At 44.1% G+C, this 13,480-nt stretch overlaps 1 protein-coding gene across 3 annotated transcripts in view; it reads right to left on the bottom strand.

The window, feature by feature from the left end:
* LOC140716866 (cell surface glycoprotein MUC18-like) overlaps positions 1–13,124 on the bottom strand; it is a 135,946-nt gene extending 122,822 nt beyond the window's left edge. For 2 of the 3 annotated variants that reach the window (XM_073029862.1, XM_073029861.1), the window contains exon 1: positions 12,980–13,124. In XM_073029862.1, coding sequence (XP_072885963.1) covers positions 12,980–13,064 — 85 coding nt within the window. In that variant the 5' untranslated portion in view covers positions 13,065–13,124. The remainder of the gene's footprint in view (positions 1–12,979) is intronic. The other variant, XM_073029863.1, reaches the window with a different exon arrangement.
* Positions 13,125–13,480: the final 356 nt, after the last annotated feature.

The raw sequence follows: 13,480 nt of genomic DNA, 5'->3' as shown, positions 1-13,480 counted from the left end.
ACAGATAGAGTTTGCTCAAAACTGCAAATTACTTTTAATAAAATGGATTAAAAAATAATTGGAAATATAATTTTAGTTTGTTTGTTATTTTCAGAACAAGTAGAACATAAATGCAGCCAGTTGGATGACTTGAAGTGTCAGAATCAGAATCAAAATTACATTTAATATCAAGTCAGTCAACTTTTATTGTCATTTCGACCATAACTGCTGGTACAGTACATAGTAAAAATGAGACAACATTTTTCAGGACCATGGTTTACATGACACAGTACAAAAAACTAGATTGAACTACATAATAAAAAAACACAGAGAAAGCTATACTAGACTACAGACCTACACTGGACTGCATAAAGTGCACAAAAACAGTGCAGGCATTACAATAAATAATAAACAGGACAGTAGGGCAAGATGTCAGTCCAGGCTTCGGGTATTGAGGAGTCTGATAGCTTGGGGGAAGAAACTGTTACATAGTCTGGTCGTGAGAGCCCGAATGCTTCGGAGCCTTTTCCCAGACGGCAGGAGGGAGAAGAGATTGTATGAGGGGTGCATGGGGTCCTTCATAATGCTGTTTCCTTTGTGGATGCAGCGTGTAGTGTAAATGTCCGTGATGGGATAGTGTCACATCTGCAGAAAGGGAGGATGTCATGGAGGGCTTGTCAACTGAGTCAGTATGGGTGGAAGTCAGAAACAAGAAAGAAGCAACCACTCCATTGGCAGTGTTCTATAGTCCCACAGTAGTAACAGAGACACTGAGGAGTACATTGGGAGACAGATGTTGCAAGGTGCAAAAAAAGTAGCAGGGTTGTTGTCATGGGGGAACTTCCCTAATATTGATTGGCACCTCCTTGGTGCAAAGTTTGGATGGGGCAGAATTTGTTAGGTGTGTCCAGGAAGGATTCGACAATAAGAGATGGCCATATTGTATCTGGTGCTCAGCAATGGACTGGGTCAGTTGACAGATCTTTCAGTGGGATAGCATTTTAGAGACAGTGATCACAACTTCCTGACCTTTACTGTAGCCTTGGGTAGGGAAAGGAGCAGACAGTATGGGAAAGTACTTCATAGGGGGAGGGCAATTTATGATTTGATTAGGCAAGAACTTGCAAGAATATACTGGGAACAGATGCACTCAGGGATATGTGCAACAGAAATAAGGAGGTTGTTCAGGGAACACTTGCATGAGGTTCTGGATAGGTTTTTCCTGACGAGGCAGGGAAAGGATGGTAGGGTGAAGGAATCATAGTTGACAATGGGGAGAAGGAAGCATACTTAAGATTTAGGAAGCAAGGATTAGACAAGGCTCTTGAGAGTTATAAGGTAGCCAGGAAGGAGCTTAAGAAGGGGCCTCTGAGAGTGAGAAGGTGACACGAGAAGACATTGGCAAGTAGATTTAATGAAAACTCCAAGGCATTTTGCACGTTTGTGAAGAACAGAAGGATGACTAGAGTGAGGGTAGGACCAATCAGGGATAAAGGAGGAAACATGTACCTGGAGTTGGAGGAAGTAGGGAATGTCATTAATGAGGACTTTGCTTCAGTATTCACCAGTGATAAATTATGAGGACTGCATAGAACAGACTAATATGTCGACGTTAAGAGTGAGAATGTACTGAAACATTTGGATAGATAAGTCCCCAGGGCCGAACGGAATATTTATTCATTTATCTAGAGATACAGTGTGGAAAAGGTCCTTCCTGCCCTTTGAACCGCATCACCCAGCAACCCGCGACTGATTAAACCCTAACCTAATCGTAGGACAATTTACAATGAATAACCAGCCTAGCTGCTACGTCTTTGGACTGTCGAAGGAAATCAGAGCACCCGGAGAAAGCCCATGCATTCCACTGTGCAGAGACTCCTTACAAAGGATGCCAGGATTCAACTTTGAACTCTGACACCCTGAGCTAACCGCCATGGTATTTGGTATCCATCCAATTGTTCGGCTGGAGGGCGGTCACATAATTTGTCCCAGGTTACTACGGGAACTAAAGGAACAGATTGCTGTACTGATTTTTCATCCTTACTGGCCACAGGAGTACCTGAAGATTGGAAGTGGCAAACGCTATTCCTTTGCTGAAGAAAGGTAACAGGAATAATCTTGGGAATTATAGGCTTGTGAGTTTTAAATTGGTAGTGCACAAACTATTGAAGAAGATTCTTAGAAACAGGATGTGGTGTCCATGGATTTAGTAAGGCATTCAAAAAGTCAGGAGGCATGGGATCCAGGAAAAGCTTATTGTATGGATTCAGAATTGGCTTATCCATAGAAGGCAGAAGGTGATAGTAAATGGAGAATATTCTGCCTGTAGATCAGTGACTAGTGGTGTTCCACAGGGATCAGTTCTGGAACCTCTGCTGTTTGTGATTTTTATAAATGAGGAAGAGGAAGGGCAGGTTAGTAAGTTTTCAGATGACACAAAGGTTGGTGGTGTTGTGGATTGTGTAGAAGGTTGTCATAGGTTACAACAGGACATTGATAGGATGCAGAGCTGGGCTAAGAAGTGGTAGTTGGTGTTCAATCCAGGAAAGTGTGAAATGATACATTTTGGAAGGTTGAATTTGAAGGCAGAGTACAAGTTAGTGACAGGATTCTTAGCAGTGTGGAGGAACATAGGGATCTTGAGATCCATGTCCAGATTTCTCAAAGTTGCAAATTGAGAGTGTAGTTAAGAAGGTTTATGTGTATTGGCTGTAATTAGTTGGGGGACTGAGTTCAAGAGCCAGGAGGTAATGTTGCTGCTCTTTAAAACTCTGGTTAGATCACACTTGGAGTATTGTGTTCAGTTCTGATCTCGAGGGCTTTTCTCTTTGGAACAAAGGAGGATGAGAAGTGACTTGATAGAGGTGTATAAGAGAGGAGGCACAGATAGAGTGGACAACCAGTGCCTGTACTGCGCTGCATTGTTCTATGTAACTGACATCAAAGGTTTGCTTGAAAACTCTCTATGGCTCCAGAAATGGCTCATGTTACACTTTGCATGTATACAAAGGATTATCCACACTTGCTCCAAGAGTTTGCAATGTGCTTTATTTAGATTTTTCTTTGAAAATAGATTTCAAGGGAGATTAAAGAGTGAAATACTCTTTCACCTCCAACACCTGGCCTTCAGTCTTGCCCAGACAGATGCAATGAACACGTCGCTCATGGCTCTGTATGGATTTAGCCTGAGACATTCTCCACCCGGTTCTTCGTAGGCACTGATCCAGTAGCAATTTACAATGGTGGGTGTTACATGGAATTATGCCAGGTAAAATGCAGAATATGTTAGTTCTTGAGGCTAGAAAACATATCACGTTACATACATTTAAACTAACACATTCAATTGCTAAGATGCATTAGTATATAAATATCTTCACCATTCATCTAGGGTCATGGTCCAATGACTAAAAGTTCAAAGTAAACTTTATTTTCAGAGTACATACATGTCACCATATACAACCCTGAAATTCTTCTTCCTGCAGGCATACTCAGCAAATCTATAGAATAGTAACTATAACAGGGTCAATGAAAGATCAACCAGAGTGCAGAAGACAACAAACTGCAAATATAAATAAATAGCAATAAATAATGAGAACATGATAAGGAAGTCCTTAAAGTGAGATTATTGATTGAGGGAACATCTCAACAAATGAGTGTAGTTATCCCCTTTTGTTCAAGAACATTGATGGTTGAGGGGTAGTAACTGTTCTAGAACCAGGTGGTGCGGGTCCTGAGGCTCTTGTACCCTTCACCTGACGGCAGCATCAAAAACAGAGTATGACATGGGGTGGTGGGGATTTCTGATGATGGATGCAGCTTTCCTATGACAGTGTTTCATGTAGATGTGCTCAATGGTTGACAGGGCTTTACTCATGAAGTACTGGGCCAAATCTGCTACCATTTGTAGGATTTGCCACTCAAAGGCACTGGTGTTTCCATACCAGGCTGTGATATAGCCAATCAATACACTCTCCGCTACACATCAAGAGAAGCTTGTCAAAGTTTCTAATGCCATGCTGAATCTGCAGAGACTCCTGAGGAAGTAGAGGTGCTTTATATAATAGGTCCAGGACAGTTCCTCTGAGATAGTAACACTCAGGAGTTTAAAGTTACTGACCCTCTCTACCCCGATCCTTCGTTGAGGACTGGTTCATGGACCTCTGGTTTCCCTCTCCTGAAGTCTACAATCAGTTCCTTGGTCTTGCTAACATTGAGTGAGAATTTGTTGTTATTACACCACTCGGGCAAATTTCCAATCTCCCTCCTGCACTGATTCATCAACCCCTTTGATGACAGTGGTGTTATCAGCAAACTTGTATATGGCGTTGGAGCTGTGCTTAGCCTCACAGTCATAGATGTAAAGGGAGTTGAGCAGGGGGCAAAACACATAGCCTCGTGGTCACCTATACTGATGGAGATTGTGGAGGAGATTTTTTGCCAATCCAAACTGACTGGGGTCTACAAGTGAGGAAATCCAGGATCCAATTGCACGAGAGGGTATTGAGGCCCAGGTCTTGGAGTTTGCTGATTAGTTTTGAGAGGATGATGGTGTTAAATGTTGAGTTGTAATCAATAAAGAGCATCATGATATACACATCTTTGCTATCCAGAAGAGCCAATGAGATGGCATCTGCTGTGGACCTGTTGCTCGGGTAGGCAAATTGGAGCGGATCCAAGACACCTCTCAGGCAGGAGCTGATATGTTTCAACACCAGCCTCTCAAAACTCTTCAGCACCGTGGATGTAAGTGTCACTGGGCGATAGTAGTTGCGGCAAGTTACTACGTTCTTCTTGGGCAGCGGTACGATTGAAGCCCAAGAAGCAGGTGGGTACTACACACTGCCGGGGTGAGAGGTTGAAGATATCAGTGAATGACACATGCTGTCAAAATTCTGCCAAAACAGTTATGTGGCTTTGCCATCCATACTGCTAAGATGATAAGTGAGTAGAGATATGTTTAATGAGAAGGACATTTTCATACCAGCTTCCCAAAGGGATAAAAAGATGAAAATAATCATGAGATTGTACTGAGCACCAAAGGTATTGAGGTTCATATAATTTCAATTTCCGGAGTCCAACAGTAAACAATTTGTATAGAATGACAATACTGATAATAGTAATCGGGCTTGATTTCTGGTGCTATAATGCAAATTCATTTGGTTTGCATTTATTCTATAACTAGTGAGACTTGTAACATACACAAAATGCTGGAGGAACTCAGCAGGTCAGGCAGCATCTATGGAAAAAAAGTACAGTCGACGTTTCGGGCCGAAACCCTTTGGCAGGACTGGAGGTAAAAGCTGAGGAGTAGATTGAAAAGTTGGGGGGAGGGGAGAGAGAAATGCCAGGTGATAGGTGAAACTTGGAGGGGGAGGATTGAAGTAAAGAGCTGGGAAGTTGATTGATGAAAGAGACAGAAGACCATGGAAAGAAAAAGAAGGGAGGAGCACCAGAGGGAGGCGATGGGCGGGCAAAGAGATAAGGTGAGAGCGGGAAAAGGGAATGGGAAATGGTGAAGGGGGGTGTGGGGTGGGGGGCATTACTGGAAGTTTGAGAAATCGATGTTCATGCCATCAGGTTGGAGGCTACCCAAACGGAATATAAGGTGTTGTTCCGCCAACCTAAGTGTGGCCTCATCACGACAGTGGAGAAGGCCATGGATGGACATATCGGAATGGGAATGGGAGGTGGAATTGAAATGGCTGGCCATTGGGAGATCCCACTTGTTCTGGCGGACGGAGTGTAGGTGCTCAGCAAAGAGGTCTCCCAATCTATGTTGGGTCTCCACCGATATACAGGAGGCCACACCGGGAGCACTGAACACAGTATATGACCCCCACAGACTCACAGGTGAAGTGTCGCCTCACCTGGAAGGACTGTTTAGGGCCCTGGATGGTGGTGAGGGAAGAGGTGTAGGGCCAGGTGTAGCACTTGTTCCACTTGCAAGGGTAAGTGCCCGGAGGGGTATCAGTGGGGAGCGATGCATGGACAAGGGAGTCGCAGAGGAAAGCAGAAAGTGGTGGGGGGGAGAAAGATGTGCTTGGTGGTGGGATCCCTTTGGAGGTGGCGGAGGTTTCGGAGAATTACGTGCTGGACGCGGCAGCTGGTGGGGTGGTAGATAAGGACAAGAGGAACCCTCCCTAGTAGGGTGGCGGGAGAATGGGGTAAGAGCAGACGTGTGTGAAATGAAGACATGCGGGTGAGAGCAACATTGATGGTCGAGGAAGGGAAGGCCCTTTCTTTGAAGGAGGAGGACATCTCCTTCATTCTGGAATGAAAAGCCTCATCCTGAGAGCAAATGCAGCGGAGACAGAGGAATTGAGAGAAGGGGATGGCATTTTTACAAGTAACAGGGTGGGACGAGGTGTAGTCTAGGTAGCTGCGAGAGTCCGTGGGTTTGTAATAGATATCGGTGGGTAAGCTGTCTCTGGAGATAGAAACAGTGAGGTCATGGAAGGGAAGGGATTTGTTGGAAATGGACAAGGTGAATTTGAGGGCAGGATGGAATTGGAGGCCAAGTGGATGAAATCGACAAATTCAACACGCAAGAAGCAACACCAATGCAGTCGTCAATGTAGCGTAGGAAAAGTGCAGGACAATCACCAGTGTAGGCTTGGGACATAGACTGTTCCACGTAGCCAACAAACAGGCAGGCATAGCTGGGACCCATGCGAGTGCCCATGACCACCCCTTTTGTTTGAAGTGGGAGGAGCCAAAGGAGAAATTATTAAGAGTGAGGACAAGTTCTGCTAGGCGGAGAATGGTGGTGGAAGGGAACTGGGTAACAAAAGGAGGTAACAAAAGAAATTGATGAGGGTAGGGCAGTGGATGTGGTCTACATGGACTTTAGTAAAGCATTTGACAAGGTCCCTCATGAGAGACTCATCCAGAAAGTCATGAGGCATAGGATAAGTGGAACCTTGGCTGTTTGGATAAAAAATTGGCTTAAAGGAAGAAAGCAGAGGGTAGTTGTGGAAGGAAAGTATTCTGCCTGGAGGTCAGTGACTAGTGGAGTGCTGCAGGGATCTGTCCCGGGACCCCTGCTATTTGTGATTTTTATAAATGACCTGGATGTCATTTGATGGGCAAGTAAGTTTGCGGATGACACAAAGATTGGAGGAGTTGTGGGTGGAGCTGTAGGTGGTCAAAGGTTACAAGAGGATATAGACAGGCTGCAGAGTTGGGCAGAAAAATGGCAGATGAAGTTCAATCCGGACAAGTGTGAGGTGATGCATTTTGGAAGGACAAACCAGAAGACTGAGTACAGGATTAATGGTCAGTTACTTAAGAGTGTGGATGAACAAGGGGATCTTGGGGTTCAAATCCATACATCCCTCAAGGTCGCTGCACAGGTTGATAGGATAGTTAAGAAGGCCTATGGGTTGCTAGGCTTCATTAACAGGGGGATTGAGTTCAAGAGTAGAGAGGTCATGTTGCAACTCTACAAATCTCTGGTGAGACTGCACTTAGAGTATTGTGTTCAATTCTGGTCACCTCATTATAGGAAGGATGTGGAAGCTATGGAGAGGGTGCAGAGGAGATTTACCAGGATGTTGCCTGGATTGGAGAACAAGTCATATGAAGCAAGGTTAGCAGAGCTGGGACTTTTCTCTTTGGAGCGTAGAAGAATGAGAGGGGACTTGATAGAGGTCTACAAGATTATGAGAGGCATAGATAGGGTGGATAGTCAGTACCGGTTTCCCAGGGCACCAATAGCAAACACCAGAGGGCATATGTACAAAATTAAGGGAGGGAAGTTTAGGGGAGACATCAGGGGTAAGTTTTTTTACACAGAGTGCCTGGAATGACTTGCCAGGGATGGTGGCGGAGGCTAAAACATTAGGGGTATTTAAGAGCCTCTTGGACAGGCACATGGATGAAAGAAAAATGGAGGATTATGCGGTAGTGCGGGTTTAGTACTTTTTTTAGGGATTATATGGGTCAGCACAACATGGAGGGCTGAAGGGCCTGTACTGTGCTGTAGTGTTCTATGGTTGGGTCAGGTGTTCAGAAAGAAACAGAGAGCTTTGAGGCCTTCCTGGTGGAGGATGGAGGTGTACAGGGATTGGACATCCATCTTAAAAATAAGACGATGAAGGCCAGGGAAACTGAAATCCTTGAAAAGATCAAGAACATGTGAGGTGTCACGGATGTAGGTAGGTAGGGACTGAACCAGGGGGATAAAACAGAGTTGAGGTATGCTGATATGAGTTAGGGCTCATGAGTTTTGGGCTGAGCCCTTCATCAGGACTGGAAAGGAAGGGGAAAGATGCCAGAAATTAAAAGTGGGGGAAGGGAAGGAGGCTGGAAGGTAATAGGAGAAGTCGAGTGGGGTGGGAGAGATAAAGGGCTGAAGAGGAAGGAATCTGATAAGAGAGGAGAAAGGGAGGGAGGAGAGGACCCGGGGGAAGTGATAGGCAGGTGAGAAGAGGTAAACAGCCAGAGTGGGGAACAGAAGAAGAGAGGAGGAGGGGGAAAATTTTTTACTAGTAGGAGACATTAATATTCATGCCAGCAGGTTGGAGGCTAACCTGGACAGAATATAAGATATTGCCCTTCCACTCTGAGGGTGGCCTCATTGCAGCACAAGACAAGGCCATGAATAAAAGTGAGACTTGCATTCAGCAAGGTATAAATTCAGTCATGTGGCAGTGTTTTTTTTTGCATTAACTGCTATCGAGCTTACTTACTCGCAAATGGCAACCAACAGCGTTCATCCCACATTTGGGGCACCTGGGATAGCAAGGTGTCCATGCAGAGGATGTAGCGGTGTCAGAGGTGACATCAGTCTCTGTTTATCTGCAAACTCCTTGTGAAACTAAACCATGGATATGTCATTAACACAAGGTGTGAACCAGGCAAAGTTAGCCTTAACAGCAAGGACATTCCCATACCTGCGCTATTTAAAATGAACCATTAGTCAGTTAGAAGAGATTCACATTCAGGTTGATCATCAAATAATTGTGGAACTCATGTCCAGAGTTAGGAAGAGTGTGCAGTCAGAAACATAAAATGCAAGAAGCAATACTTTAGTGATGATACAACTGTAGAACCAGTAGCAAGAGAATAGGGCTGAAACACACCACCCAAGGAGCCTTAGGACAGAGATGGCTGGGAGCCTGGAGATGAAGAATGTGCATGGGAATCCCGTCGTATTCTCCTACATCCAGCCCCAAGAAAAAATGCAGTTGGAAAACGGATTTATTTAACAGTGGCAAACACATCTCACATTCTGCAGCTCCAGATGTCTGTCAGGACTGCTCTCCTTATAAAGATGAAGGTCATTGTCATTCTAACTATTTAACCACTGGACTAGGTCTGAATCAGCATGACATGAAGATATGCTTTAAACACCATTCTAAGACAGAATACTGTACACAGGGAAGTCAGACTAATCGCGGACTGCTGCTGCGTAGTTATAAGGATGGAAATTGGGGTGGGGTGGAGGGTGATAGGTGAGTGTTCAAAACTGGCTTAGAACCAAAAAAAGTCACACCCTTGAGTGCTGGCAACCCTTGGCTGAGTGATAAAAGTATTAATCTTTTGATAACTTTGAGCATACTTCTAGAAAACAATTTTAATGTATGCTTCTTTATAAGAAATTAAAGCATTCTTTCATTGGGTGAAGATACAGCCATATCCTCAAGCTTTTTAAATATATTTTTGGCTTCTAAATAGATCTTCTTACAACCTGAAAACTTCCATTTTTAATTGCTTCCTCCAAATGAACATTGTCATAGGAGTGACACAAGTAGCATTTTCCCAGTAGTTCACGTCAGCTACACCATATAATCCAGAACTTTCCAACATTCTCCTTCTGTGGTAATTTAGTATTCATACCAGTTATGCTTTTGTTGTCAAATTGTTGTACACAATTTCCATTAACCTTGATTTTCTTTTACCCAGAGATTCATTACATTTACATTTTCTCCTTCTTTGCTTCTTGTTCTCCTGTACTCTACAGAAATCTACAGCCAAAGGTATTGAACAGTTTACAACAATTTGCACAGAAACTAGTCCTTGATGTGGTTCACAGTTCTGACCTTCATGGTGTCAGCTGTGCCCCACCCCACCACCTTCTCAGGAGAGCTAGGATGGCCAATCAATGCTGGTCTGGTCAGCAGGGCCCAGATCTAGAAACATAAGCATTGAGCCCATTTATCTCAGTCTGTGTGGTTGTGTCGCATTGACCTGCTTTCAAACCATTTATTAGTTTGAAAGCTCTGAGCAGGGCTTGTTCGCTGAGGGCTTCTTACTTTGGCAGTCCTATCCCAAATGTTGGTTTACATCAAAGCAGTTGCTGCAACAGAGCTTGCTTACTTTCTGATTTAGTTGTCAAGAGTGTAAAGGTAAGGCCAGGGCTGGCTGTTCTCTACCCAAAGCCAGTATGGCTGGACAATCTCTTCCCTGACTTCACTTCTGAACTGCCTTTGCTTATTACCTGTGCTTAAACGAACAGCCAAACGGAGGAGCAAGAACCGGGGCGGCTGGCTCACACAGAGCTCGAAACTCAGCACCACGTTAGTTAGGACACATTAGAATATTGTGTTCTTTATGGAAGGGATGTGGAGGCATGGGGGAGGGAGCAGAGGAGTTTTGCCTGGTTTGGGGACAGGTTTGACAAGCTGAAGTGGTTTTCGAGAGCAGCAGAGGCTGAGGGGAGATGTGATAGAAGTTCACAATATGAGGCATATAGACAGCCGGTGTCATCTTCCCAGGGCTGAGATGTCTAATACCAGAGGGCATGTAATAAAGGTGAGAGGGGAAAAAGTTCAAAGAAGATGTGTTTTTACACAGAGAGCGGTGGGTGTCTGGAATGCACTGCCTGGGGTGATGGTGGAGGCAGACAGCATTAATGTTTAAAGGTCTTTCAGATAGACAAACAGAGAAGGCGGGGATGAGGGTATTATCAATGTGGGGGGAAGAGGGATTATATTAATTTGGAATTATTGTTTTAATTAGTTTGGCACAACATCGTGGGCTAAAGGACCTGTGCTGTGCTGTACTGCTCTGAAGGAGTTCAAAGGAGGGACAATCATGCATAGCCTAATGTTTAAGCAGTTAAGCACGAGATATATAAGAAGTACCATCTTGTGCTTGATTTGGCACAAACTGGGAGACAATGCTGCATTGGTCTGGGTGAGGTAGTTGTCCAGTTCTCAGAAACCTGAAACATGACCCCTGGTGGAAAGAGCGAGCAATGCTTATTACCATCAGGGGAGAGGCTAACAGGCTGACTCACTTCACTGAATTGGGGGTGGGGTGGGGTGGGGTGGGGGGGGGGGGAATTATTGTTCGAAGCCTGAATCAAAGACGGCCACTTTGGGACCACATCAAGACGACTGAAGAGATTATTATGCCGTTCAGAAAAATGCTTTGATTCAAAAATGGAGAAAAATGACTTGTTGCACTGAAAATGGGTACATTGGTAATAATTTTAGAAATCAAGAAATGTCTCTTGAATTAAAATTAGAACGTTTCATGGACTAATGGAAATGATATCTCAACCAAGTAGTACAACTAACACAAGAATTAGTACAGAGGGATATTAGAACAAGTAGCATTCAAACTTAAATACAGAAGAATAAATTAGGAAAGAACAAATTGCTAGTAAAGTTTAAAAATAAAGTCTCAGAGAGATGAAAACAGACTTAATCTGCATGCATTCCTCTAACATGTAAGAGCTAATGAATGCCCACAGAGTTTAGGTTCTGGAGTGGGGCTGAAAGACATTCTGGTAAAGACTAACTTTACTGTACATCATCCCAAATTAGTTGAACCCATACCATTAATAGAAAGAGAGATTAATAGATCATAAAATATCTGCTTAATCACTGAGCAGTATGAAATCCCATATAGTCTAACAAAACCATTCTCACTCTAGGGAGTGGCTACCACCAGATTTAAGACTCCCTACACTCTAAAGCTCAAGAGATCTGTCTGTACGAAAACAATCAACGCCTAGGTCCTGAAATAAGATAGTAATAAACAACAATTGGTAAAGATGCTATAGATTTTTTAACTCGGTTCCTCTGGCTGCTTTACATCCACAGATAATTCATCTGAGCATCTGACCCACTGTCTCCTGCACTTTATCACAAACTGGATATTCTACAGAGTTGAGTGAAGCATTTGTGTTTGAGAATTTATTAATAGACTTTAAACATTCTCAATTTGCATGCACACACTTAGCACCGGGATAATTCCTAAATAATCTTGGTGGAAGTTATACGTAAAACAGATAAAAGTTTTTCCAGGTGAATATTCCAATTATACTGCCTGGCGGCAATTTTATAAAAGATTTTGCGGACTCCGAAACTCCCGAAATAGAATGGTTTCTGCCCGCTTGCTATTTTTCCTCATTAGATATCTTAATGCTTTGACTCTTTCTCACATTTCCTTGCCTCCAGCACGTTTTCAAGGACCCCCGTGACTTCTTATCTCGGTCAGTAGAGTCCCCTGCCTCCCATGTAGTCCACTGTGCTCTCGCTACTCACGTCCCGCAGAATCACGGCTCCACTTTTCTGGCAGGGATCTTCCCCAGAAGACGCGGATTGCCGCATTTTTAAAAAACCGCGGTACTGTGCGGAGAAGTTGCAACACCCGTCTGCTGCGCCGATCCCGCAGGAATTTTGATACTGGGTGTCCCGAGATTTAGGCAACGCTCCCGAAACAGTAGCCCCTTTCCTAGGACTATTCCCATCTCCTATATCAGTACAAGCTCTAACTACAGGTTCCCATCAACATTTCCCATTGCAAATCTAAACATCAAAACAAATCAAGCACAAAATTCACTCTGTGCAAACTACCAATATTTTCCTTATAAAATTCCACGAATTCTTGCAATTCCTTTTCTACTGATCTAAATGGTTTGAGCCCGTTTCTGTGCCATGTACAAACAGTGCGGACCTGCTATCAATAGACACCTGGAACTAGGGAGGGTTCTCCGCCCCCGCAGCGGAGCCTGAGGCGGGCTGGCCCCTCTCTCGGCATCTCTTACCTGGGATTGGAAGGATGAATGTCAGCAGGGTCAGGCAGAACCTGCCGCTAACTGATGCTCGCCCCGGTTTGACCGCTGAAGACATGTTTCCACCTAGAGCTTAGGAAGAAGAATGAGAGATTGAGAGAGGCAGCAGCTCAGGAGTGAGGCGAGGCACTGGAAAACAGCCAAGCCCCACCCACTGGAACCTTAACGAGCCTCCGCAAATATATCCAGCAAAAGCCATGTTTCTGGTGTAACAGAAATACATTTGCCGCAGAATGATATGCAGACGCTAGACAAGTGATTTGCATTATAATAACACCCATAACATAGTAAAACATCCCAGGGTGTGACTAAAATTTACCACCGTACCACCTAAAACCAGAACACTGCGAATGTTTGAAATGTGAAATATAAACAGAGAGTGCTGAAAATATTCCTCGGGCCCCATTCACCGAGAGAGAAACAGTTCACACTTGAGGTCGATAACTTCTCTTTGTACGGAAAAACATTACAGAT

The sequence above is a fragment of the Hemitrygon akajei genome, chromosome 26 (genome assembly GCF_048418815.1).
Source record: "Hemitrygon akajei chromosome 26, sHemAka1.3, whole genome shotgun sequence".
NCBI classification, from domain to species: domain Eukaryota; kingdom Metazoa; phylum Chordata; class Chondrichthyes; order Myliobatiformes; family Dasyatidae; genus Hemitrygon; species Hemitrygon akajei.
Note: the sequence above shows the minus strand (reverse complement) of the source record. Positions and strands in the feature narration are given on the sequence as shown.